The sequence below is a fragment of the Canis lupus genome, chromosome 1 (genome assembly GCF_011100685.1).
Source record: "Canis lupus familiaris isolate Mischka breed German Shepherd chromosome 1, alternate assembly UU_Cfam_GSD_1.0, whole genome shotgun sequence".
NCBI classification, from domain to species: Eukaryota; Metazoa; Chordata; class Mammalia; order Carnivora; family Canidae; genus Canis; species Canis lupus.
This window is the reverse complement of record NC_049222.1, coordinates 111,251,678-111,279,408: the sequence shown is the minus strand read 5'-3', so window position 1 is coordinate 111,279,408 and position 27,731 is coordinate 111,251,678. Positions and strand designations below refer to the sequence as shown.

The window sequence follows — 27,731 nt, the reverse complement described above, 5'->3', positions numbered from 1 at the left end:
AGATAGGAGAAGTGGGACAAGGACAAGGGGAGGGACCGTCGGAGTCCAGAGGCCGGACCCTAGCCCAGCCCGGCAGGGCCCGCGGAGCGCGGGGGCCGGTCTGTGGCGCCCCCTAGCGGGAGGCCGCGGACAAAAGCAGGTGCGGACCTGACGCCGGAGGGGACCCGGGAGGCGGGGAGCGGGAGAGGCACAGAGAACAGAGACATCGACAGAGACACTCAGAGAGACCGACACAGAGTCAAAGGGATGGAAAGAGACGCGAGAACCAAGTGACATCGGGACGGTGGGAGAAAGACAAAAAGAGCAGAAACACAACGCGACACCGAGACGTGAGGACTGAAGGATCCAGAGATAGAGAAATAAAGGGACGAAGTCAGAGATCATGAGACAGAGACATCTGGGCAGGAACGAGGCAGCGACGCCCCGAGCCCGAGGCAGAGATTGGAATGAGGCAGGATTAGCCGAGAGCACCCAGATGTGACACAGGCCCTGGGCCAGGGGGCGGGAACCAGGAAAGCCTCGTGGCGGGGATCGGGGTGGGGGCAGGTGGTCTCAGCCTGGGGGCGGGGCTCCAAGGGGGGCGGGCCTAGGGGCACCCACGTGCCTCACGAAGGTGTGACGACGAGGCCTCAGCTAATGCTGAAGGGGCGGGGCTAGAACTTCGCGCGGGGCCGAGACCGGGCTGCACGGAGTTCCCGGGAAGAGGCTGGACCGCGGCCGGGAGAGCGGGGGGCGGGGCCGCAGGGGCGGGGCCTCGGGGCGGAGACCCCGGGAGCCCCGGGGAGGGCGTGGCGGAACGGCGCCGAGCCAGCCAGGGACGGGGGGCGGGGCGCGGGAGGCCGCCCGGAGGGCCGAGGGGGCGGGGCTGGAGCGCCGGGAGAGGCGGAGATAGGATCCTAGGGGAGGGGCGACGTCGAATCCCGGGGAGCGGCAGGTGTAGCACCCTGGGAGGGGGCGGCGGCAGAGCGCGGGGCGGGGCGGGGCGGGGCGGGAGTAGAATCTGGGGAGGTCCAGCGTGGAATCTCAGAGGGGGCGGGACAGGCGTGAGCCAGTGGGGCCGAAGCCCAAGGTCGGCTCCGCGGGGGGGGAGGGAAGGGGTGGGTCCTGTGACGTCACCGAGTCCGAGCTGCCGGAGAGAAGCCTGGGGCCGGGGGCGCCGAGCGGGGAGAGCCCGGCCCCGAGAGCAGAGAGCCGCGAGAGTAGAGCGGGCGGGAAGCGGCCGGGAGCCGGAGCCCCTCAGGCACCTGCTCGACCGCCCAGCGATCGGCGCTCACGGAGTGGCCCGCAGGCCCCCGCCCGGGCCCAGTCCCTCCCGGGGCCCCCCCATGGCCCGGGCCGCAGCCCTCCCGCCGTCGAGATCGTCGCCGCCGCTGCCGCTCTTGCCGCCGCTGCTGCTGCTGCTGCTGCTGCTCCGGGAAACCGGTGAGAAACCGGTTGGGCAGCCGCCCACCGCCCGCGCGGACCCCATCCCCTCCCACCTTCCGAGCGTCTTCCCCGCTCCACTCCCAGTTCACGGGCCCCCTCTCTCGAGCCCTCTTCCAGGCTGGCCCCTACCGACTCCGACCGGTTTCTCTCTGCAAGCCTCGCCCCCCATCACCCTCCTTTATTTCAACTCCCCAGCCTACGCCGGACTTCTCGCCGCCCCCTCCCCCTTCCTCAGATTCTAACACCCGAAGGGTTAAATCCCAGTCTCGCGACCCCTCCCCACCTCGCAGCACGCCGTCAGCCGGATCTGGGGTGTAGTCTCCGCTTACCCCCTCAGGCATGTGGGGAATTCCTGCCCGCCCTCCCCCAGCGGGAGGGTCGCGGCGTGGAGGCAGGACCATCCCCATCCTCCTCCTCCCAGGGTTGGGCGTCTCCGGCCTTGCGAGAATTGAGGGCAGGGGGCCAGATGCCCAGGTCCTCTAGAAGGGGGCCGGGAGCTCGGACTTTGGGTCCCTTGGAGGGCGACCTGGGGAAGGGCCTGACGACTCCAACCCTGGGCCTCGGGGAGCTGAAGGCTCTGACTCTTGGGACCCAGAAAACAAGGGGCTGGGGCCTGGCTCCTGGGCCCCGGAGAAATTAGGACCTGGGGGGCTCTGTCTTCTGTGTCCCAGGCGGAATGAAGGCTAGGGTCCTGGTCAGATCGGGGGGGCAGGCAGGGCTCAAACTTGGTTCCAGATTGTGAGCGGGGGCCTCTGTCTCCTGGGTCCCGGGTAAAGTCGGGGGGCCGGTGGACGTCGGATTTAATTGTGAGCATTGAAATGTCTCCTGAAATCCAGATATGAATGTGGGCGGGGGACCCCGTTCCTGGCTACTAGACGTAATCAAGGGCCACAGGCTCTATGTGGAAGCTGGAGCTCGGTCAGGGGTGTCCCAGGCGGAAAGAAAGGCCGGGTCCCGCAGGCTGGGACCTTTCCCTTGCCCTGTGAGCCATTGGCTGGGACGTCCCTGGGGAAGTTTACCGGTTTCGCTTTAGCTGAACCCGGGCGGGAGGGGCGGGCGCTCTCCAGGCTCCCGGTTCCGGACTCCCGGGTTTCGGGACCTTATCTTTCCTCTGGTCGCGACCTAACCTTCGGAGCCGCCGCGGGGAGGGGCGGAGGGAGGGGGTGGGCGCGCGGAGCCACCGCCCTAATCCCCCGCTTCTCCCTCTGCTCAGCCCACCAACCCCCTCCCGTTCCCCTCAGACCCCTTGAGCGAGGGCGCAGCTCTCAGGGGAGGGAGGGGCTGGGAGGAAACAGGTAAAGGAGGCTCCGGCCCCGCCCCTTGCAGGTGACCGGGCTGTTTATTCCCAACTCTGGATATTGGAGTTTCCCAAGGGTTTGCCCAGAAAGTGTAGGCGGGGGCCTGGGAGCGTGGGGGGGAGGGGGCCGGGGGGAACTCTGGTTACCCCTTGACTTCATTTTCCCCAGCATGTCTGAGTTGTATCCCAGCCTTCATCCAGAGCTGCCTTTCCCTTGGTGTCAGAGATAGGGAGATGAGGTCAGAACCTGCCACTTCTGGAGGAATGCCGAGAACCCACCTGACCTTGAGCCAGGCTTTGACGTGGATGCAAGATCTCGTGCGGGATTGTAGATCTCCCTGGGAGACCCATCCTGTTCCTGTTCCCATTTTTCAGATGGTGACACAGAGGCTTCAAAAGGGCAAGCCTCTTTCCCAGGGTCCGCAGCCAGTCCCCAGGAAGCCGGACTGCAGACTTCAGAGCCTTTCTTGGCTCTGCTCCACCGGGTGCCTCCGAGCCTCCATTTCCTCCTTTGTAAAAAAAAAAAAAAAAAGGAGATAGTAACCCCTTCCCTGCAGGGCCATTGAGAGGATTCAGAGGTCCTGCTGATCCCGTGTGAAAGCTCTTAGCACCTGGGGGAGGGGGGCCTTCCCCCTTCCTGACCTCTCTTCCTAGAGCCTACACTCCCTGCTTTTCTCTCTGCCTCCCTCCCTTCCCCTCTCTCTCTCTCTCTCTCTGTCTCTCCCCTCCTCATTTCTCACCTCTCTCTCTGCTCCTCTGGCTCTCTTGGCTCTCACAGAGCTCTTCCCCGCTTTCCTTTCCATCCTTCTCTCTTTACCTGTCTCTAGCTCCTCTGCTTTCCCCCTCCTTGGCCTCTGTGGATGGAGGGGGCACCACCTGGGCCTCCAGCTGGGTCCTCCCCAGCTTTCACTGCTTATCCTTGTCAGCCCTGCGGCCCCACAGTAGTGGAGGGGGATGGGAGGAGAGGGGATGGCGGGCCTGCTGTCTCTTCTTGTTAGAGCAGGGGGACTGGACAGCAAAGTGAGGGTGGGTCTGCTCACAGGCAGGGAGGAGGGGTGGGGGGGAAGGGAATGCGCGGAGAGGATAGAGATACAGAGATGGGGACAGAAGCCGATGGAGCGTGCATCTGAAACAAATTTAGGGATGAGGTCAGAGACAAACAGGAGAATGGAACCGGGAGATGGGGAGAAGGAATTACAGCCCACAGGGGTGGGATAGAGAAAGGGAGGGGGAGGGAGCTGGACAGAGACACCAGGATCAGGGCAAGAACAGCCTAAGGAGAGAGACCTAGAGGTTTGGTGACCTGCTGGGGATCCCAGCTGTCAGTGATGGAGATGCCACGACCCAGGGAGGTCAGGGCACAGGCGAGCCTCAAGGCCAGCGGTGTGTGGGGGCCACAGGGAGTGGTGGACATAGGAGGGACAGGGAGTCAGGCATGCGGACCAGCTCCTCCGCCCCGCCAGGGATGCTGTTACATTTTTAATGTCCCAACGATGCTGAGAAATGGAGCAGGAGGGGGAGGAGGAGAGAGACCCAGCGAGATGGCCCCGGCATAGGGAAAGGGTGTTAGAGAGTGAAGAGATGGGCAGAGATGGGGAGACCTAGGAAGTAGGGAGGTACCGGGGTCAGAGACCCTGAGAGATGTACCTCCGGAAACCTCGAGAGATTAGAGACCCCAGGAGTCTATGCAGGGAGCCGGATTCCGGAGATGAGGAGACCCAGACCAGAAAGCCTGGGCTCTCAGGTGTCAGACATGAGGAAAGAGGATACGAGAACAGCTAAGGATGTGGGCGATCTTCTTGGGCTGGTGAAAATGTTGAGATGGGCTGCAGAGTGATGGAGACCCCAGCCTGTGAACATGCTGCCACTGAATATGTAGCATATGAATATACTAACACCGCTGAACTCTGCCTCGAACGGGCAGATTGGGTGGTATGGAAATTATGTCTCAGTAAACCTGTTGGAGAGAATATGAGAGACACAGAGAGACCAGAGACCCCAGGAGTCAGACAAGTAGGGACAGATTTAGGGCCCAGGAACCAGATGCAGAGAGAGACACAAGAGATCAAAGCCATGACCTACAAGAGCCTGTGGCCAGAGTCTCGTGGCCAGAAACATTTTGGGGTACATGTTGACTGGGCAGAGGTGCTTCTTTCTGTCTGAGGGGCTCAGCCAGGAAGAGCAGTCCTAGAGATTCACCCCCAGAAATAATAGACCCCACAGGGGAGGTCTTCAGGGTGGTTGAGCCCCTGCAGAAAGGCAGGGAAATCTTAGCCTGGGAGGGAGTGATAACCACTGAGAGATGATGTGGAGGCAGGGAGGCAGGTGCAGAAATCCTGGGCACAGCCAGAGAGTCCCATATCCTGGATGCTGCTACTGCTCAACCCCCTCCCCCCCCCAACCAAAACCGGCTCCCGGATGTCCGCTGTGGGGGTGGGCACTGTGATTAATGCAATTAATTAATTAGCAAGGTGGCTGAGGCAGCAGCTGAAGCCAGTGCCCAGAGCACGCTGGCCTTCAAGGGCCTGCTGGAGTCCTGCCGCGCCCTACAGGGCAAGTCACAGTGTTTATGGGTCAGGAGGAGGTGAGCCAAGCCCTGGGGAGCCAGCCAGGCAGGAGCCCAAGCCCCCAGCCCCCTACTCCTCCGGGATGCCGCAAGTCCCTATGCACACTCTGTGCCTTGATCAATCCTTCTGCAGATCTCAGGGTCTCAGGCTCTGTGTCTCTGTCCCTCACAGTTTTCTCCTGGGCTCGCACAGTACCTAGGGGCTGCCACCACTCTGCTACCAGAAAGCCTTCAGGCCCAGGCCACAGGGAGAGGAAGCGTGTCTGGGGACCCAGCTGATTCCTCATTGAAGCTGTCGCCAGTCTGGCTTGCTGATGAGGGAAGCGGAGGGAGGTCCATGTTCACAGGGCCATGCTCTCCCCCACTGCGATGCCAGCTACGTCCCAGCCAAGGTCAGGGCACCGGCACCCGCCCAGCAGCATGCTGGTAACTAGGATTCTAATTCCAGGCCAGCCATCCTCCTGGCTTCAATTCCCTACACCTAGCACCTAGAACATCTAGGCATCGGCCCACCCCTGTGCCCCTAACTCCCATAGCCTATCAGCCTTGTGTCCCAACCTTCCCACCTTTATTTATTCATGAGAGACACAGAGAGAGAGAAAGAGAGAGGCAGAAACATAGGCAGAGGAAGAAGCCGACTCCACGCAGGGAGCCCGATGTGGGACTCGATCCCAGGACCCCAGGATCATGCCCTGAGCCAAAGGCAGACACTTAACCACTGAGCCACCCAGATGTCCCTCCTTCCAACCTTCTTTTTTTTTTTTTTTTTTTGTTAAATTTTTATTTATTTTTGATAGTCACAGAGAGAGAGAGAGGCAGAGACATAGGCAGTGGGAGAAGCAGGCTCCATGCACCGGGAGCCCGATGTGGGATTTGATCCCCGGTCTCCAGGATCGCGCCCTGGGCCAAAGGCAGGCGCCAAACCGCTGCGCCACCCAGGGATCCCTCCTTCCAACCTTCTGAACTTGTTTCCAATCTGGCTTATCCTTCCTCCTAGTCCCAACTCTCGTGTCCCTGCCCCATCCCATTCTAAGGGCTCTTTGAGAAGCACACACCTCAAGGTACCTGGGTAGAAGAAGCAGCAGCAGCACACACCCAACCGTGTTATTGGGTGTAACTCTCCCTGCTTCCCAGTGACCTCAGGAAAAAGCCCAAACTCATAATTTAGCCTCAGCCTGTGTAATCTGGCACACCACTGATACCCCACCTTCATCTCATTCATTCATTCACTCATCATATTTATGGAGCTCCTACTGTGTGCCAGGCACCATTCTCAACTCCAGAGCTACATTAGTGAACAAAGACCTCTAGCCCTGGGCCCTGATGTTCTCGTGGGGAAGACATGTCAGGTGCCTTGAGAAAAATGAAGCAGGGCCAAGGGGGTTTTTGTGATCATCATTATGGTGCTCAGCTGAGCAAAGACCTGAAGGCAGTGAGGGGGGAGCTGTGGGGACAAGTGGGGTAAAGCACTTTAGGGTGAGGGAACAACAGGTGCAAAGGCCCTGAGGTGGAGCTTGCCTGACATGTTTGAGGAGTAGTGGGGGGGCTGGTGTGGCTGAAGCAGGGTGAACCCAGGGGACAGGGTGGGAGGTGAGGATGTGCAAAGATCATGCAGGGCCTTGTGGACCAGTAAAAAGGTTTGAGTTTCTTTCCTGAGTGAGGGGAGCCCCTGGATGCTATGGATCTTCAAGCCATAGAATTTGTTTTTTTAAATCATCCTACTCATTTTTTTTTTTTTGAAGATTTATTTCATTTTTGAGAGAGAGAGAGCACAAGCAGGGTGAGCTGCAGGCAGAGGGAGAGGGAGAAGCAGGTTCCCTGCTGAGCAGAGAGCCTGACGTTGGGCTCCATCCCAGGACCCCAGGATCATGACTTGAGCCAAAGGCAGATGCTTGACCGACTAAACCACGCAGGCGCCCCAAGCCAGAGGATTTTAGAACCTCCTTCATTCAGCGAATATTGAGCATCCACTAGGAGCCAGTGTCTGTTGTAGATACTGAGGACATAGCTTGTGAGCCTAACTGGGCAAAGAATCTCCGCCCCGGTGAAGCTCTAGGGAGTCGTGAAAATCCAGGGTGAAGATGAGAAGTGCTCTGCAGAGGAGATGGGGAGCAGGGGGAGGGGCGCGGGGCCCTCTGGGGCAGAATGTTGGGGATGGAAGGTCTGCCTGAGGAGCCTACCCCACAAGAAGCTAAGAGTGAGTTTTTTTAATCCTCTGAAGTGGGCAGTGCTGAGACACTACCCTAGATCTGGGAGGACCACCTCCCTCAGAAGATACAGGCAACATGCGATCATAAGGACTCCCTTAGAATGAGAAATCTGAGTCCTATGGGACCCAAGGGTGGGCGTGGGGGTGGGGTTCTCTGGACCTGAGCTCAGTTTCCCTTGAAAAGGAATTAAGTCTCCTTCGGAGCCCTCCCAGCCTGCCTCGGTAGGGTCAGGCCTCGGTTCTGGGTTCTTCCCCCACACCCCATCCCCTTCAGTCTTCCTGGCATCCTTGATGATGCCAATTGGTGTGACATTTGTCTCCCCACCACACTGTCAACTCTTGAAGAACAAGAACCTGCCTTGTCCTGTCTCTCCTGCAGTACCCATACCCAGCACAGAACCAGATGTTAATTTGGTGGTGATTTTTTTTTTTAAGATTTATTTATTTATCTGAGATGGGGGCAGAGAGAGCACATGCATGAGCAGTGGAAGGGGCAGAGGGAAAACTCTCAAGCCATTTCCTTGCTGAGGGTTTAGGGCTGAGCCCACCTGGGGCTCAGCCTCATGACTCTAAGATCATGACCTGAGTCAAAATCAAGTTGGATGTTTAAACTGATGAGCCACACAGGTGCACCCACTTGGTGGTATTTATTGAGCGCCTACTACATGCCAGGCCCTGGCAGAGGCTGTGGGGATACAACAGGGAACAAGACCGGCACCTCTTCCCCAGGGGCTGACTCTCCAGCCCCCAGCACCTCTTTGCTGAGTTGCTATTGCATGGACTTGCATGGGATGGGAGCCAATTCCAGTTCGTCCCCAGCAGCCCCCAACACTAAATCCCTTCCAGTTCTAAGGCCCCCTCAAGGGGTCAGCCTCCTGCCCTGCACTCAGTGGCTCCCTCTCACCTCAAAGGAGAGGGCCTAACTCCTTGGCCCCAGCCTCCTTGGCTCTCTCAGAGCTCCCGAGGTCGGATGGTTTTTCCTGACAGAGTGCCCGTCCCCCCTCACCCAGCTAGAACGGGGCAGAGCCTTTGGGAACACTTGTCCCACACTCAGTGCCTTTGGAGGCCAGGTGGGTGAGCGGTGCTGGCACCCGAAGGAAGAAGCAGCCTTTCCTCGGCTCTGCCCAAGTAGTGACCCACCTTCCCTCCCCCCCAGGAGCCCCATATCCTGATTTTTGTCTGGATTTTGACATTTAATCACCAGACCCTTTGGCCCGCTAGTAGATGATTCTAGTTCATGTTTGAAACAATGCTGTGTGGGCCAAAAGTAAATACAAGTGAAGCCAGACTTGGCCTACGGCGGGCGGCTGACGGCCTCTGTTTGACTCACCCGTGCCAGGCCCTGCAGAGCACTGATGGAAACAGATCGTTGCCTGGGATCGTCACAGGGGACCCTGTGGGAGGGTAGCTTGAACATCCTCATTCTATAGATGGAGGAATTTAGGCTCAGAAATATGGTCGCCCCCCTGGAAAGGGACTGAGCCAGCAGGAAATCCCTGGGCAGCCTGCTTAGGGGTCCCCCACTCTAGTGTGGCCTGTCCAAAGGGGGAATGCCCCTTTCCCAAAATGTTGCTCTTGGACTATTTGGGGATACACATGCAGATTCCATGAGATGATATATCTATTATGCAGTGGTCTTTTTATTTCTTTTTTAAGATTTTACTTATTTATTTGTGAAAGAGAGAGAGAGGGGCAGAGACACAGGCAGAGGGAAAGGAAGGCTTCTTGCAGGGAGCCCGATGTGGGACTCAATCCCAGGACTGTGGGATTCCAGGATCATGCCCTGAGCAGAAGGCAGATGCTCAACCGCTGAGCCACCCAGGCACCCCTCTATTACACAGTGGTCTTGACGGTTGGCTTCTTTCCAGAAGTATTTGGGACTGGCCCTGCTTGTGGGACTACCTTCTTCCAGGGGGACTCTCTCATTAGGGTCTCTTGTTTACATTGCCTGGGTTTCTGTTTGAGGCCAGTGGCTGCACATGCTTCCCACCCCCCTTCTTGGTCGAAGACGGTGGGGCAGCCATTGCCTCTCCTGAGACAGGTCTTGTGTCCTTGGCCTTGCCTCAAGGCTGAGTGTCAAGGGCCACTTGTAATTACTTACCTGGCCCGTGTTTATTTGACAAACATCTCCTGTTTCCTGTGGCCCTGTGCTAAGTGTTCCACAAATATTCTTTAATCTTTATAACAACCCCTAGGAGGTAGGCCCTATGATTATCCTCATTTTACAGCTGAGGAAACCAAGGCACAGAGAGGTGAAATGACTTGCCCAAAGTCACATAGGCAGCACGTGGCAGAGCCAGGATTTGAACCCAGGCAACCTACCCTCAATGACCAGGCCGTCCTGCCTTGCACAACAGAGTGATATTCCCCTTTATCCTGGTATTTATTAAAAGTGAGAGGGGTACATGGGTGGCTCAGTGGTTGAGTGTCTGCCTTCGGCTCAGGTTGTGATCCTGGGGTCCTGGGATTGAGTCCCACATGATGCTCCCTATAGGGAGCTTGCTTTTCCCTCTGTCTGTGTCTCTGTCTCTTTCTGTGTCTCTCACGAATAAATAAAATCTTAAAAAAAAAAAAAAAGTGAGAAAAGAAGGGGCACCTGGATGTCTCAGTCAGTTAAGCGTCCAACTCTTGGTTTTGGCTCAGGTCCTGATCTCAGGGTTGTGGGATCGAGCCCTGTGTCAGCCTCTGTGCTCAGTGTGGAGTCTGCTTGAGATTCTCTGCCCCTCTCCATCCCCCTCTGCCCTTCCTCTTGCTCTCAGATGCTTTCTTTCTCTCATAAATAAATCATGTTCTTTTAAACAAGGTGAGAAAAAACAGATAAGTGAGAAAGAATGGGAAACAACCCCAGTGTCCCAACTGATGAGCAGATCAATGGAACATGTTGCATCCAGACAGTGGAATATTATTTGGCCATAAAAAAGAACAAAGCACTGACACATGCTATAATACGGATAAACCTTGAAAACATGATGCTAAGTGAAGGAAGCTAGTCATAGAGGCCACATAGTGTATGATTCCGTTTATATGAAAAGTCTAGGGGCCCCCTGGCTGACTCAGTTCATTGGGCGTCTGCCTTCGGTTCCAATGGTGATCCCAGGATGCTAGGATCGAGCCCCGCATCAGGCTCCCTGCTCAGTGGGGAGCTGCTTTTCCCTCTCCTGCTACTCATGTTCTCTCTCTGTCAGGGAAATAAAGCTTAAAGGGGTGGGGGGGGGACACCTGGGTGGCTCACTGGTTGAACGTCTGCTTCAGCTCAGGTCATGATCCCAGGGTCCTTGGATCGAGTCCCACATTGGGCTCCCCGTGGGAAGCCTGCTTCTCCCTCTGCCCATGTCTCTGCCTCTCTGTGTCTCTCACGAATACGTAAATAAAATCTTAAAAAAAAAAAAAAAAAGGATGGGCCAAGAGGGCTATAGGTTTTCTAGAAAGGTGAGAGAAAGTATATATAATTCAATGCAGAAAAAAGTGAAGGTTGTCCTTTAAAAATTTAGGAATTTATTTTGTGAGAGGCTTCTTTTTTATTGATTTATTTTTGAAGGAGATTTTTTTTTTTTTTGAAGGAGATTCTTTTTTTTCTTCAAACATTTTATGTTTAAGATTTTATTTAAAAAAAAAAAAGATTTTATTTATTTATTTATTCATGAGACACACAGAGACATAAGCAGAAGGAGAAGCAGGCTCCCCGCGACCAAGCCAAAGGCAGATATGCTCAGCCATTGAGCCACCCAGGTGCCCCTCTTTACACATTTTACAATGGAAATTTTCAAACATAGAGATAGGGGTCAGTTGGAAGACCAGCTCAGGAGCCTCCCTCCCCTCCTCCCGCTAGACTTGACAGTGGGCTACATTTTGTCACATTGTCTTCATGGCTTTCTCTATAGCTTGTCTTGGTTTTGCTGACCCATTTGGGAGTTGCAAACATGACCGTTCAACCCTGTATCTCCTAAGAAACAGGAATGCTGCATGGCTACAATTTAATCGCCATGCTTAATAGTAATGAAAATTCCAAAATTGCACATAATCTAGTCCAGACTTCTGTATCCCTAGTTTTCCTCAAAATATGTTTTCTGGATGGCCTTTTTGGAATTAGGACCTCACGAAGGCTTCGGTGTGGCATTTCAGGCCCCGCCTGGCCTGGAGGTGTCCGGGTCCTTCCCCCACCTACCTATCTCTCTCTCTCTCTCCTTTCTCTCCAGGAGCCCAGGATGTGCAAGTTCGAGTCCCATCCGAGGTGCGGGGCTACCTGGGGGGCACCGTGCAGTTGCCGTGCCACCTGCTGCCTACAGGACCTGAAGTCCGAGTCTCACAGGTGACGTGGCTGCACGTGGATGCAACTGGAGCCAGCAGGAGTGTGGCCGCCTTCCACCCTTCGTATGGTCCCAGCTTCCGCAGCCCACAGCCTGGCAAAGAACGGCTGTCCTTTGTCACTGCTGGGCAGAGCACCGGGACCAGGCAGGGCACAGAGATGGAGCTGCGAGATGCCACCCTGGCCCTCCAGGGACTGACAGTGGAGGATGAGGGCAACTATACCTGCGAGTTTGCCACCTTCCCCAGTGGCACCAGTCGGGGGGTGACCTGGCTCAGAGCCATAGGTGAGCAGGGCAGGGTGGGAGAGGCGCGATGAGGGAAAGCCCCCCTTGTGGATCTGTTTCTCTCTCTGCTTCAGCTGTAGTATTGACTTTCCCTGTGGTCTTCAGTCAATTAGCAAATATCCATGAAGCACCTACTGCATGGCTGATGCTGTTCTGCACGTGGAGGCTACGACAGGCCGCAAGGCATTCAAAAATTGATATTGAGCACCTTCTATGTGCCAGGCACTCTTCTAGGCTCTAGGAATAAAGCAGTAAGACAGAGCTCCCTGCCCTACTGGGGTTACCCTTCAATAAAGGGGTGCCGGAGCACAAATAGCATCAGTAAGAAAAATAGGAGTGGGTCAAGTGGTTATGGGTGCTATGGATGCCGGAGGGGGGCAGGTTACAGTTTTGGGGGGCAGGGAGGCCTGGTGAAATCCGAACAAAAGCTAGAAGGAGATGAGGGAGCCCTGTAGGGCTATCTAAGGGAAGAGAATTCTAGGTAGAGGGAACAGCAAATGCCAAGGCCCTGAGGCAGGGTGCATTTGAGGAAGAGCAAGGAAGTCAGTGTGGCCAGAGGCTTGTGAATAAAGGGAAAGTAGGAGGAGACAAGGTCAAGAAGATGATGGGGGACACAGGTCACAGGCAACCTCACGGACCACATGAAGACTTCGGCTTTTGCCCTGAAAGAATAAGAATTCTAGGAAGTTCTGAGCGGGGGACAGGTGTGATCTGGCTTTGGTTTTCACAGGCTCCTTCTGGCTGCATGTTGGGAACAAGGGTGGAAGCCCAGGGACTACAGGGTGAGAGGTCATGGCAACTAGAGCAAGGGGAGGCGATTGGGGTAGCAAGAAGCAGTAGGATTTTGGAAATATGTTAGAGATAACGCCGGGAATAATCAAATTAGTAAACAAAGGGAACACCAGGATGTTGTGATACTGAGAGTAAGGGACCCGGGGGTCCCCTTTAGACAGACTGGTCAGGGAAAGCCTCTTAGTCAAGTCCTGAAGTATAAGGAGTCACCCTCGGACATATGCCCTCAAGCAGAGGAATGGGTGCACACATAGAGGGAACAGCAAATGGAAGAGTCAGGATGCGGGAGCGAGCTTGTCATGTTCCAGGAACGGAAAGGAGACTGGTGGCCAGGGCTTGAGTGGCCCTCAAAGGGACAGGAAAACCAACAGGGCCAGATTGCATGGGCCTCCTGGGCAGAGAGGCGAGGTGGCTGGACTTCATCGAAGGCAGATGCAGTGGGGATGGGGAGGACCCGTGTGGGATAAAACCTGGCTCCAGCAGGAGGGTGGGTGACCAGCACAGCCGCTTGACACAATGGGGAAGACTTAGGGAGGGCTTTTTTTTTTTTTTTCCTGGATGATGCTATTTCTTGCTAAATCTTGGGCATTTGCCTGGGGTCCCAGCTTCTGGGACCCAGAAGCCACATCACTCTGGACACAATTTTCCTTCTCTCAGCCCCAGAGGGTGTGAAAGTCTACCTTTTCTAAGGGAAAAGGCTTCCTTTTTTTTTTTAAAGGAGCCTGAGACCACAGTTGTTTTGCATAATTCAGAGCAGATATTCACTGCACTACCCCTCACAAAGGTATGCAGAAAGCAGCTGTTTCACACCAGGGGAACTCCTGGGGCAGGAACACAGAACAGCCAAACCTTAGCTTTCAAGGAGGAGCAGGCGACGTGAATGCCCCTAAACGGAGAGCCAGATGTCAGGGAAGTTCCCTTGTGGAAGTGAAGCCCGGATCTGGAGGAGGAGAAAGAGCAAGCCAAGGAGAAGGGAGGCCAGAGCATTCCAGGCACATGGTCACCAAGATCTTGCAGTGGGTGGGAGCAGGGGCCCAAGGGGGCATGGGGCGGGTGCCTGGAGCCATCAGAGGACAGATGGCCAGGTGACCAGAGAGGATGTGAGGAGGAACATGATGAGCTCAGGAGAAACCCAGAGAGGTCCCCAAGGCAGCCAGAGCTTTGAGGCAGAACCCGACACAGTCCAGCTATAACTGCGGATTATTCCTCCTGGACATTTTACTATTGTTTCCCACCCAATGTCTTTCCATGTTTTCCAGGAAGATGGGTGAAAAGGGCAAAAAATTTCCAGCTTTGGGAATCTCCACAACCTTTATCCCACTTCCGGCACCACAATCTAGTGGTGATTACAGGAAAGAAGTGGAAGGCCTTCTGAGCTGGACCTTTGAACCCCATTATTCTGCTTTGGCTTTTTGGAAAAAAAAAAAAAAATCTCAGCCTCTTCCAGGCTTTTGGACACTGTTTCTGCTTTTGTGACAGAGCGGGACAGAATAATATGGCACCCACTTAGCCACAGGGAGTGCCAGGTCCCGTCCAAAGGGCTTTATATACCAATTTGTTTAATCTGCCTGACAAACCCTCGGGGGTGGGCATTTTAATTCTCCCCATTTTATAAAAGGGGAAACTGAGCTGAGAAATGGCTTGCTCAAAGCCAAACAGCTGCTAAGAAGCAGAATGGGATCTGAGCCCGGGCTGTCGGGGCTTTAACTGCTCACTTCCATGGGTGAGGTGTCCGTCGAAGGGTCGCAGGTGAGGAGTGACGTACCCCTTCTGTTGCTCTCCCCAGCACAGCCCCAGAATCACGCCGAAACACAGGAGGTCACGCTCAGCCTGGACCCTGTGCCCGTGGCTCGCTGCGTCTCCGAGGGGGGCCGCCCTCCCGCCCGAATCTCCTGGTTCTCGCCCCTGGACGGGGAGGCCAAAGAGAGCCAGATATCAGGGCCTGTGCCTGGCACAGTCACTGTCACCAGCCGATTCACCTTGGTGCCCTTGAGCCGAGTAGATGGGGTCAAGGTCACCTGCAAAGTGGAGCACGAGAGCTTTGAGGAGCCCATCCTACTGCCTGTTACCCTCTCCGTGCGCTGTGAGTGTATCAGGATGCGACCGCATCCCCAGTGTTGTCTACACTGGCTTCTCTAGGGCACTGTCTACACTATGCTTGCGTGTTGTCTGCATTAGCCAAATTCTGCACCGCCTTCCTGCCTATTGTCTATACTGGCTTCCCTGGGCAGCATCTACACCCTGCCCTCTCATTGCCTACGCTGGCTTTGCTAGGCTCCCTCCTTCCTGCCAGGCGGTGGTGAGCTGGGATGGGTTTGCAAGGACCAATTTTAGACATCTTGTCCCGATCCCACATTCAGCGAAGTGACATTGACAGCTTGAAATCGACCATTGGGGAGTATTTACAGCAAGGAAATTGGCAAACACCCAAAAACTGCCTATATCGACACCCCCAGTATTACCCCGAGAGGCTCCCCCGCCGCTCTCCCTGTGGACCCTGCCAGAGAGTAACTTGACCAGCTCTTCTTCACCCTGTCCAAACACAGCCTAGCCCCCAACTCAGCACTTTCTACACTAGCTCCCCAGGCAGTGCCTTTGGTTAAACCAATTCCCTCTGCGGCTCCCTCAGACACTGCCTGCATTGAACAATAACCTCCTCAAAATCATCCAGGCAGCATGCCTGGACAGTGTCTGTGCTCACCCCTGCAGAAGTAGCTCGAACTGATTTCTGCCAGGTTCCATGGGTCTGCTTCCTGTCAACCCACCTCATTTCTTTAGGATTCTCATGTCTCTGCTGATGTATCAGCCCTTCTGGGACTCTCCCTGTCTCTAAGCTCGTTCCCCCATTTCCCCCAGACCCTCCTGAGGTCTCCATCTCTGGCTATGATGACAACTGGTACCTTGGCCGCAGTGAGGCCACACTGAGCTGCGATGTCCGCAGCAAACCAGAGCCCACAGGCTATGACTGGAGCACGTGAGTCTTGGGTGGACCTGGACTCCCAGGTCTGAGGAAGGAGGGGGCTGGGGGCTGGAGACCTGGGTCTGAGGGAGGAGGGGCTGAGGACCTGGACATCTGGGTCTGAGGAAGGAGGTGCTGGGGGCCTGGACCCTTGGTTCTGAGGGAGGAGGGGCTGGGGGCCTGGACTCCTGGGTCTGAGGGAGGAGGGGCTGGGGGCCTGGACCCCTGGGTCTGAGGGAGTTGCAGCAGGGACCTGAATCCATGAGTCCTCCAGAAGGAAAGAGCTGGCAATATAAGGTCTTGAGCATTGAGTTTTATGTCCCTGGAGCTTGGACTGTGATGGCTGTGTCATGAATGACTAGGCCTGTGTCCCCTACGGACCCTGATGCGTCCCCCCTATGGACCCTCCCCTTCCAGGACAGCAGGCGTCTTCCCAGCTTCAGCAGTCGCCCAGGGCCCCCAGCTGATCATCCACTCTGTGGACAGACTGGTCAACACCACGTTCATCTGCACGGTCACCAACGCTGTGGGCACGGGGCGTGCTGAGCAGGTGGTCCTCGTTCGAGGTGAGCGGGTCTTGGAGATTGGGTCAGCTCCCCAAGTGTTCCTCCCTTCTGGGTTCTGGGGCTGTGTTGGGGGAGGCTGTGCCGCCGGCCTGGGGAGGGGTTCAGACCCGCCTCTCCGATGAGAAAGGAGGTCAGCGTGGTTTTTCTCTCCTGCCTCCTGTGGGATCTGGATTGGGATGACAGGGTAGGCCTGGGCAGAAGAACCAGGAGGATGAGGCCTCTGCTGAGGGCTTTCTAGAAACTAGAGGCCTGGAAAGGGTGTCCAGGAAGAGACCGAGGAACAGTGCCCCAGGCTCCAGTTGGAGAGACCCATCAGGCAGCTAGACAGACACAAAACACATTTGCATACTGATTTCTTACAGTGAGTGCTGGTCAAGTAACGTTAGGAAATTGTTTTTAGTGTGTGTTGGAACACATTTGTGTTCTTAGAGGGGGTATTTTGGAAATGGCGGCTGAGGTGTCGATGGGCCAAAAGTTCTCTGAGTCTCCCTGATAGGAACTCAAACCCAAATAGGCCCCAAGACAGAAGAGGAAAAAAACTAGGCCTGTGGCACCGGCTGATGGAAATAGGGTCGAAATCCCACAACTGTACACCCATGCACCTAGAGGGAGGCAAGGAATGTTACAAGGCCATGTGCCCCGATTCACAGACACGTGGACCCCAGGGCAGGAGACAGAGTCCCTTCCATGTCACAGCCAGCGTGACCCACATCTGCAGAGACATATTCTGTGCTTTGAGATGGCATTGAAATCAAAACAGAAACTCACCCCTAACAACCCATGCACTCAGACCCACTGTCACCAAGACACGGCCCCCAAGAGGACAGGGACACATGCTGGACAAAGCCAGGTGACACCTGTCCAGAGAGACAGTTGGCCTGCCCTCAGCAAGGCTGACACACTCAGGTGCCAAACACACACCTCTGGAGGGAGACACCAGCATGCAGACAGGCCGACAGCGGGGAGACCCCAGACACCAACGCTGCCACACGCAGAAACCGTCAACTCACGCACAGATGCTGAGAAAGAATTACTCAAGGACATTCTCAGAGGTGCACGCCCTCCGAAACTCTCCAGAAACCCAGTTTCTTTCAACATATCGTCATCTGACAAATATTTGTCGAGGGTTCCTCTTTGCCAAGCACTCTGTCCTCGATGTTAGGGATACAATGGTGCACAGAGACACAGTCCCTGCCCTCGAAGACACACCCAGAGGATGGTCAGCTCCACCCACCCCAGCAGGACGCCCAACTGGAAATACATCCCCTGAACCTCTACCCCAGATACACACCCAGCAAACTCGTCTCCCCGTCCATGCTTGGTCAGGAGGCACCTGCGACGGGTGGAGCCCGCAGAACACAGATGCCGTCATACCTGAGGTTCATCAGGGGAACACATGACCGCAAAACCATGGACACCCCCTAAAACCCCTTAAAACACACAGAAATCCCAGGGATATCCCCCCTCCGGAAACCTCCCCGCTCCAGAGAGGAACACACCAGCTTCAAAGTTAAGCCCTCCATCAATATTCGCCCTGTAAGATACATATTCAGTGTCAGGAATTGGGGTGTGGTGGGGGGCAGAGGGGAGTAGTGCACACAGGGTCACACCCCTGATTGAGAGACTCAGCTCACTGAAAAGGCCCCCTCCTCCCAAACTCCCCCAAAGGTAGCCACAGAGTCACATCTGGGCAACGGCACACACCTCCAGAGGGACACCAAGAGAAGGGGGCCTGTGCTCTGAGGACCCTAGACACCCAGTGAGGGAGGTGGGTGCCCCCGCAGAGCCTCCCCCAGACACAAGACTCACATGTCTTGAGTCACGTCCCAGGGGTCTCTGAGACACGTCACGTTCCCACATGCACCCAAGACATAGCCCAGACATGCGGTCATAGACCAGTAGTTTGAGGTTCACATTAGTGCAAACCATAGGTATACAGATGGTGCCACAGGCTAGACATCGCCTCAGGGAGACTGGAGAACTTTTCACCCACAGGCTCCTGAACACACCCACCGTCTCTAAAATAACCACCTCCAGAAACACAGATAAACATTCCGACATGTGCTGCAACAGGTTCCCAGATGTTCTTGCTGGGATTCACAGTAAGAAAACTTTTTCACGCCCCTAACCAGGTTTATGGACATAGATGTATATTCCAGGAAAAAAAAAAGTTCCACAAAATAGCACTTACCCTTCATCCTTGAGATACGCTTTTTCTGTTCTTTATTTTTTAATTTTTTTATTTTTACTGCTCCTTGTGAATCACTAAATTGATTTGAGAGCCCATGGGGTCGTGGCTCTATTTGCAAAAAAGCGCTTAAAAGAAGCGCCTGGAGAAGCAGGTGTCCTCAGGAGTCCCTCCCAAATACAGGGTGTGGGGAGGAAGGGTTTAGGTGTAAATGGATCCCCTTCTCCCCATCAGGGCTCGCATGCAGGGGTGGGGGAAGGGCATGTATAAAACGGTTCCAGGTTCCACCTGCATCGATGTCTAGTCCTGGTGTGGGGCCCAGACTGCTCCCCCTCCTTCATCTCTCCAGCCCCTTGCATCCTTAGCACCCCCTGACTTCCTTCTCCATCTCCCCCAGACCCCTCCCCTCCCAGCTGCTGGGCCACTGCCAGGAGCACTAGCAGAGGTCGGGCAGTGGGCTTCAGGAGCCCCATTTTCCATGCTGGGGACATGGCCCAGACAGGGGAGGCAGGCCACCTCACCTGGCCCAGGTGCTCCCAGCCACTCCCAAGGCGGGAGGAGGATACCTTCCTCCCCCATCACCCTTCCCCCCTTCTCTCAAGCCTGGAGCACTTTGGAATCTGACAATCTTAAGCCCAAATCCAGCTGCCTCTTCCTGGGCAAGACTCCATCCATGACTCTAACCTCAGAGCTTTTGCGAAGATCCCCCCACCCCCCGCCCACCGCCCGGCACATCCCGAGTGGGTCACAAACTCAGATGCCTCCAGGGTCCTGGCAAGTGACCAGGTGACCAGGTGTGGAACCCTGTTCCACCCCAAGCAGCCAGCCTATACCCGGCTACTGCCTATTGCCAGGTGGGAGATGAGAGATTGGTGTTGCCTAATCCGAGTTTCTTTTTCCAAAAAAAAGTCTGGGGTGGTTTTGTGAGCTTTTTGTTTTGTGTTTGTTGTTGTGGGGGGTTTTGTTTTGGGTTTTTTTTTTTTTTTTTTTTTTTTTTTGGTGAAATTGCCTGGCTTTTGAAATGTTAGCAAGTTTGATTTTTGAAAAACCCCGTGCAGGTCTAAGGAAGCACATCTGGGGGCCACCAGTTGGCAACGCCAACACCCCCTGAGCCCCATACAAAGTGCCCAGTGTGTAGCGCAGAGCAAATGGGTTCTCCCTCCCCTCCCCCTCCTCTACCTTCTGCCCAGAGTCACCTCCCCTGTTTTCCCATCACTACCCCTGTTGTGTCCTATGTATCCCCCCAGATGTGTCCTCTTGACCTCGTGTCTCCCTTTCTCTCACCCCTCCTTCTCTCTCCTCAGACACACCCCGGGCCTCGCCCCGAGACGTGGGTCCAGTGGTATGGGGGGCCGTGGGGGGGACACTGCTGGTGCTGCTGCTTCTTGCTGGGGGGTCCTTGGCCTTCATCTTGCTGAGGGTGAGGAGGAAAAGGAAGAGCCCTGGAGGAGGAGGAGGAGGAGGAGGAGGAGGAGGAGGAGGAGGAGGAGACAACAGTGGAGGAGGATCCTACGATCCAAAAACTCAGGTGTTTGGGAATGGGGGCCCAGTCTTCTGGACACCAACCGCCCCTGGTCCCCTGAAGCCAGACGGCAAGGATGAGGAAGATGAAGAGGAAGAGGAGGAGAAGGCAGAGGAAGGTCTCATGTTGCCTCCACCCAAGGCTCTCGAGGACGACATGGAGTCCCAGCTGGATGGCTCCCTCATTTCACGGCGGGCGATTTATGTGTGACCCCGAGATAGACAGAGACAGAAACAGAGCCAGCCACGCCAGCCAAGGGTTCCAGACTGGTTGGACTCGTTTTTCTGGACGACACTGGAGCTCAAATGCTACCTCCCACTTCCCTGGAATTGGGAGGGAGCTGGAATCACACACACTGGACTTCTGTCTCCAGGGCTGCATGGGGAAGGGGAGGCCCCAGGGGAGCTCGGTAATGGGGACCCGGAGAGGACCCCCCAGAGAACTGGTTTTTGGCTCTGGCCTGCCCCAACCCCATGACACTCAGGAGTTAATAAACGCCTTGGAGGAAAACATCGGGGGTGTCTTGTAATACATCAGACCCCCTCACTGGGGGGCGGGACAGGGACTGCTAGGTCCCAGGGGGTGGGAGCCTGATGGGGGCTAGACTTGGGAGGCTGGGGCTGTGGGGGGTAGGTAGGGGGATCTGACTACTTGGATCATTCAAGGACATACTGCATGCCTGAGACCCCTGAGGCCAGTGCCCCCAGGAGGTGGGTGGCTGGCTTCTGGGCTTAGAGGCTGGGAAGCTTGGACTTGGGGGGGCGGGGGGACCGAGGCTACCTTTCCATGTGGAATAACCAGACTGGTGAGAGCGCAGAGCTCCCCAGAATGGAACAGAGAACCGGAACTCCTGGGCCCTTTTGGGGAGGGGGCGAAGCTCAAACTTGAGCTTCTGAGGTTGCTGAGGATCTTGGGAGGGAGGGAGGGAGGCCACCCTCTGTGTTCTCTTGGGGGGGGGGAGCTGAAGATACAGGGCGGGTGGAGGTATTAAGGAACCAGAAAAGTCTCACCTGGATGACAGTGGGCAGTGGCCTTACTCAGTCTCCTTCCTCTTTCCTTGCCCTGGTCCCAAGCGGGTTTTCAGTGATGCAAAGGGAGGGGCTGCAGCTCTGTATCCCCCTCCTCCCTGGCCTCTACTATTTTTTTTTAAGATTTTATTTATTTACTCAGACACACAGAGAGAGGCAGAGACACAGGCAGAGGGAGCAGAGGCTCCCTGCAGGAAGCCTGATGTGGACCCGATCTGGGGACTCCAGGAACATGCCCTGGGCTAAAGGCAGGGGCTAAACCGCTGAGCCACCCAAGCGTCCCTCCCTGGCCCCTAACTAATTAGGAAATCTCTGAAACCCAGGCCCAGGAATATGGTGGGGGGTAGGATGGGAGGGGCAGGGTTCCGTGCCAGTCACCTCTGCTGTCCTGCGCCCACCGTGGCCACCTCTCTAAGACGCAGGTGGAGCTGCCTCTGCTCCAGCAGCTGCTGCGGGGCACCGAGAGGGTGTGCCCCGAATGCCCCCCCTGAGCAGCCAGGTGAGGCTTGGGGAGTGCATTTCCCACCAGTATCGACTTCCACTTACTCTGCCAGGGACTCGGAGGTGACTCAGACAGATGTAGCCCCGTCCCCCTCTGGGCATGCAGTCAACAAAAACAAGAATAACAGTACTTTCAGGATGGCTAGGTGTGGACGGAGTCAGCAGCAGCTACTGTTATTCCCCCAACCCTGGAGCCTTCCCGAGGATGCCAGGCTGTGGAGCAGGAAGTTCTGGAAACCAGGGACGCAGACATTATTCCTCTGGGCAACTTTATCTCCCCATATGAGCAATGGGGCCAACGGAGGGTGGAACCTGTGGGTGGGGCTTTTGCACACGTGTGGTTTCCTCTGGTTGTTTATTGTCTTGTCACCCCCTTGGGTCCCCCATCCCTCCTCCCCAAAATGGGAAGGAAGCACCAGCAGGCGGGGGGTGGGGGGTGGAATTTTGACAGTCTGGCATAGGGTAGGTCCTTGAGCACCCACGCTGGGCGCCCCCCTCCACATCTGGCAAACAGCGACCATGTGCCAGACCCTGCCCCTTGGAGCTCGCAGTGTAGTGTGGAAATTGGCAAGTAGACAGGTGACCTCAGGGAGTGAGAAGGGCTACAACCGAGAGGCCCAGGGGGCTGTAGCTTCTCTCAATTCCTTTTCCTGTTAGGTTGGACGAGCTACATCCTCTGCCCAGGATGACTCCATTCCCTGTAATGCGTGAAGGGTTCTGATCCCGATTCCAGAATATCCACGGTTCTGTGCCTCTTAGCTCTGCCCCGTCACCTCCCTCCCCTCCCCATCCCCCACCCCTGTTTTCCCTTCTTCTCTGGCCACATGGTCTCCTTGCTGTTCCTTCAAAGTAACACAAGGCTTCCTCCTCAGGGCTTTTGCACTGGCTGTTCCCTCTGCCTGGAATGCTCTCATTTCCTCATGGCTCACCCCCTACAGCTTCTTCAGGTCTTTGCTCAAATGTCACGTCATAGTAAGTCTCTCTCTGATGACCCTTGGGGTCCCTGGCTCTCTCATTTCCTTGCTACCCTCCCCACGCTGTTTTAACCCTCTATCCCTACTGCCACCTGGTACATTAGCTATTGTATTCACATCTGTGCTGCTGTTCTCCTTGCCCGGCTAGGACAGGTGTTCCATGGCAGTGGGGACTTCTGTATGTTTCGTTAACCACCGGCACCGAACAAATGCTCAGTAAGGACTAGGGAGAGGAGGTAGGCAGGTGGGAGATGGCTTAGGGAGGAGGGCGCCTGGGTAAGGAGCTTCCTCCTGGAGACCCCCTTACATTGTCCCTCTTCTTGCAGAGACCCCCAACACAGCAGGAGCAGGAGCCACGGGTGGCATCATTGGAGGCATCATCGCTGCCATCATTGCTACCGCTGTGGTCGCCACAGGGATCCTCATCTGTCGGCAGCAGCGGAAAGAGCAGAGGCTTCAGGGGGCAGAGGAGGAGGATGAGTGAGTGATGGGTCCCGAGGAGTGGGTGGAGGAGGAGTCCCAGAATTGGGGAGCTCAAGGGGTGGGAGAAACGGGGGGGAGGGGCCCGACCCTAAATAACTATGACTTAAATGGGGTGGAGAGGAGAGTTTATTTCTGTCTCCTGTAAAGTGCGGGTATGATAGTGATGCTCTGTGAAGCCATCAGAGCCCAGGCTCCTGCTACCTTGTTGCTCAACTTTCACTTCTCTCAAATTCCAAGATGGCTCCCCACTCTTCTAGCACTGTCTACTTCCTTGACCACCAGATACATCCGTTGTGGCCTCAAAGCCCCCATTCCTTCCATGGGGAGAGGGGAGAGACAAATATAGGGCAGTGAGCTGCCCTGAAAAGGAACCCATAACTTCCCTTTACTTCGCATTGGCCAGAACCTGGTCACATGGTGCACCAACTACAGGGAAAGCTGGGAAATGTAGTCTTTAGTCTGGGCAGCCACATACCCAGCTAAAATCTCACATGAGAAAGAAGGAAGGGGGGGTGGGGTGAGCACTAGCCAGACTTATCTGTGTAGAGCACTTGTTCAATGCCAGGCTTGTTGAAATGCATTTTACATGTATGACCTTGATGAAGCCATCCATTCATTGATTCAAGGAGTATTTAGAAAATACTAAGAGGGCGCCCAGGTGGCTCAAATGGTTGAGCTTCTGCTTTAGGTTCAGGTTGTGATCTCTGGGCTCTAGGATGGAGCCCTGGATCTGGCTCCCTTCTCAGTGAGGAGTCTGCTTCTCCCTTTCCCTCTCCCTCTGCCTCTCCTCTGACTCTTGCTCTCTCTCTCTCAAATGAATAAATAAAATCTTTAAAAAAAAGAAAAGAAAAGAAAGAAAGAGCGAGCCATTTATGGCCAGGCACTAGATGTTAGGAATACAATGATGAGACAAACATTTTTAAAGTGTTTGTACACGTAAATACATCATAGAAAGACCTAGTGATACCCATTTCATCAAAGAGGAAACAGGTTCAGAGAGCTGAAATCACTTGCTGAAATTCATCCATCAAGTGAGCATTTTGGCAACGTGTGTGTGTGTGTGTGTGTGTGTGTGTGTGTGTGTGGAGGGGGCATGGATAGGTAGGGACATTTGTTAAAAATGCAGATTCCTGAGCTTACACCAAACCTACTGAATCAGAACTTTTACAAGACATGCTTGGGGGCAGCCCAGGTGGCTCAGCGGTTTAGCGCCACCTTCAGTCCAGGGTGTGATCCTGGAGACCCCGGATCTAATCCCATGTCAGACTCCCTGCATGGAGCCTGCTTCTCCCTCTGCCTCTTTCTCTCTCTGTGTCTCTCATGAGTAAATAAATAAAAAAAGACATGCTTGGAATCTGTACTTCTAATAAGCTCACTGAGTTACTCTGATGCACAAGGAACTTTCTGACCCACTGTCTTAAACATCTAGTCAATTTATTTATTTTTTACTTTTTAAAAAATATTTTTTAAAGATTTATTTATTTATTATTTTTTTTTTTTATTTTTAATTTTTATTTATTTATGATAGTCACAGAGAGAGAAAGAGAGAGAGGCAGAGACACAGGCAGAGGGAGAAGCAGGCTCCATGCACCGGGAGCCCGATGTGGGATTCGATCCCGGGTCTCCAGGATCGCGCCCTGGGCCAAAGGCAGGCGCCAAACCGCTGCGCCACCCAGGGATCCCTAAAGATTTATTTATTTATTTACTCATGAGAGACACAGAAAGAGAGAGGCAGAGACACAGAAAGATGGAGAAGCAGGCTCCCCACAGGGAGCCCGATGCGGAACTTGATCCGTCGACCCGGGATCACGCCCTGAGCCCAAGGCACATGCCCAACTGCTGAGCCACCTAGGCATCCCACATCTAATCAATTTAAACCAACAACTTGCTGTCACTCTCTCCTATGCCCAGCCCAGTGCTGAGAGCTAGTGGTGCCTGAGATGGCCCTGGCCCTGCCCTCCTGGGGCTCACAGTCTGGAGGATATAGACCCATCCCTAGATAATGGCAGTCCAGTTGGCCAAGGATGGGCTAGAAAAGCTGATGTAGCTGTGAGAGGGCAGAGGAGGCCTGGAGGGTCAAGTGGGGCTTTCTGGGAGAGGCAACATCTGAGCTGGTGATTGGAGGCATAGCAAACACTCATCGTGATATATACGGGATGCTCTGGTCTGTGGGTATGTATAACAAGAGAATTTTAACATAGTTTGGAGGCCAGGAAAGCATTAACATAGTTTGGAGGCCAGGAAAGCATTTCCTTTATTCATTCTATTTCTTTTTTTTTTTTTTTACAAAGATTTATTTATTTGAGAGAGAGAGAGAGAGAGAGCACGTGCGCACTAGTGGGAGTGGCAAAGGGAGAGAGAAAATCCCAAGCAGACTCCACACGAGCGTGGAGCCCCACATGAGGCTCAATCCCATGATCCCGAGATCACTGCCGGAGCCAAAACCAAGAGTCAGACGCTCAACCAACAGCACCACCCAGACGCCCGCCCCTTGTTCATTTTTTAAACAAATACTTGCTGACTCCCGCGTAGTGAGTCCTGAAAACACTGTTGAGGACACAGATCTCATTTTTTCCCCTCACATTGCTCACCACATGTGATAGTTATTGAACTGATATCAGAAATAATGTTTCTTTTTTTTTTTTAAGATTTTATTTATTCATGAGAGAGAGAGGCAGAGAGAGGCAGAGACACAGGCAGAGGGAGAAGCAGGCTCCATGCAGGGAGCTTGACGTGGGACTCAATCCCGGGTCTCCAGGATCAGGCCCTGGGCTGAAGGCGACGCTAAACCGCTGAGCCACCCAGGCTGCCCAGAAATAATGTTTCAAATATAAACTCAGTAAGGGTCTGAGAGGGAAGAACAGTTAGATATAAGCAGATATCAGGAATCCCTAAACCTCCTGGAGAATCAGGGAGGCTTCCTGGAAGAGAAATTCATGGGATGAATAGGAGTTAGTTGTGCAAGGGGGCATGGCTGGGGGTTGGGGGGGGCAGTGGAAAGGGAAATCAGGCAGAAGGAAGAGCATGTGCAGTGGTCCTGGGCTAGGAGGGTTTCTCCAGTCTGAGCCTCCACTTGACCTACCTCCTACCCAACAGTCTGGAGGGGCCTCCCTCATACAAGCCACCAGCCCCCAAGGCGAAGCTGGAGGAGCCAGAGATGGTAAGCACTTCCCCTGGAGCCCGGGCTGCCCCCACCTACACACCCACCTTTCCCCACTGAGGCTGGGGCTAGGAGGGGGGGGACTCTCGGGGAGAGGCCAACTGTGAGAGGGTCCTGACCTGCCTCTTCCTTCCCTGTAGCCCTCTCAGCTCTTCACTCTTGGGCCCTCAGAGCACAGCCCACTCAAGACCCCCTACTTTGATGCTGGCATCCCGTGTGCTGAGCAGGTAGGAGCTCAGGGGAGGGTAGGGGTGGGTTTGGGGTTTGGGTTTAAGGGTCAGGGATCAGCTCTAGACATAAAAGGTCAAACCCTAAAGGTCACAACTCCAAGTCAACGCTGTATCTCTGATCAGAGGGGAGAACATCGAGATGTATTTAGGATTCAGTAGGGGGAGATCGTGGTTGAGAAAGTCCAAGGACATATGGTTAGAGTTTACAGTCACTTAGTGAAGATGGGTTAAACATCTACATCTGCCAGATACCCTGCCTGGAGCTGAGACAAAACCAACTGTCATTCCCCTCAGTGGTCTATTGGATGTCAGGGGTCAGATATTGAAGTTAAGACAAATCAAGGTTCATGGAGCTCTTTAGGGCTTAAAGTTAAGTAGTTGGAAGTCAAGATTGAAGCCAGAGGTGGATGGAGAAAGGCTTGTGGTCAGGGATCAAAAGACAAAGGAGAGGCCCAGGACTGGCAGGCTCTGGGCTTAGAGTTGGGGACAAGCCGTATGATTGCTCCAGTGTAATTTCCACCCAGGCCAACAAGGGATGAGGTCAGGTCTGGTTGGCATAAGGAGATGATCAAGATGTGGGGATCAAGGGGGCAGACCGGGATTCTGTATCGTGCACAGGAGATGACCTTGGGCTCTTTTTCCTTTCCTGTCCCTAGGATATGCCTCGATATCATGAGTTGCCCACCCTGGAAGAGCGGTCAGGGCCTCTGCTCCTGGGGGCCACAGGCCTTGGGCCCCCCATGCTGGTGTCTCCGGGGCCACCTGCTATGGAAGGGGTTTCCCTAGACTTGGAAGATGAGGAGGAGGAGGAAGACTATATAGATAAGATCAGCCCCATCTATGATGCCCTGTCCTACTCCAGCCCCTCTGATTCCTACCAGAGCAAAGGCTTTGTCATGTCCCGAGCCATGTATGTGTGAGCTGCGATGGCTCTAGCCTCTCAGCTCTCACTTTTTGATCCTTCAACTCTCTGCCAGGGATCTAGTGCCCCCTGACCTCTGGCCAGGCCACCGTCAGTTAACAGACAAAAAAAAAAAAACAACAAAATGTGTCTCATCTGTGACTTCTACCTTGGTGACTCCACTATGACCTCTAATCCATGATCTCTGACCCAGAGAAACCAGCCATGACAACAGAAACCTGATAACCATATCTCACGTGAGGGTGGAGTATGTTCCTGCACAACATCTGATCCAAGGATTCCTAAAGATCTGTGATCTTTAGATCATACCTCTCATG

General features: G+C 54.7%; 1 protein-coding gene across 3 annotated transcripts; it reads left to right on the top strand.

The window, feature by feature from the left end:
• The first annotated feature begins 1,121 nt into the window (after nucleotides 1-1,121).
• NECTIN2 (nectin cell adhesion molecule 2) lies at nucleotides 1,122-27,579 on the top strand. Of its 3 annotated transcripts, none has more exons than XM_038528618.1 (9): nucleotides 1,123-1,422; nucleotides 11,694-12,089; nucleotides 14,668-14,964; nucleotides 15,738-15,855; nucleotides 16,258-16,406; nucleotides 22,946-23,099; nucleotides 26,199-26,262; nucleotides 26,403-26,489; nucleotides 27,149-27,579. In XM_038528618.1, exons 1-9 carry the CDS (start codon nucleotides 1,326-1,328, stop codon nucleotides 27,410-27,412), a joined length of 1,626 nt encoding a protein of 541 aa, XP_038384546.1. In that variant the 5' UTR covers nucleotides 1,123-1,325; the 3' UTR covers nucleotides 27,413-27,579. The 3 variants fall into 3 exon arrangements, with proteins under 3 accessions (XP_038384548.1, XP_038384546.1, XP_038384547.1); XM_038528619.1 differs by lacking the exon at nucleotides 1,123-1,422 and adding an exon at nucleotides 5,611-5,680; XM_038528620.1 differs by lacking the exons at nucleotides 22,946-23,099; nucleotides 26,199-26,262; nucleotides 26,403-26,489; nucleotides 27,149-27,579 and adding an exon at nucleotides 19,899-20,628 and having other exon boundaries at nucleotides 1,122-1,422.
• Nucleotides 27,580-27,731: the final 152 nt, after the last annotated feature.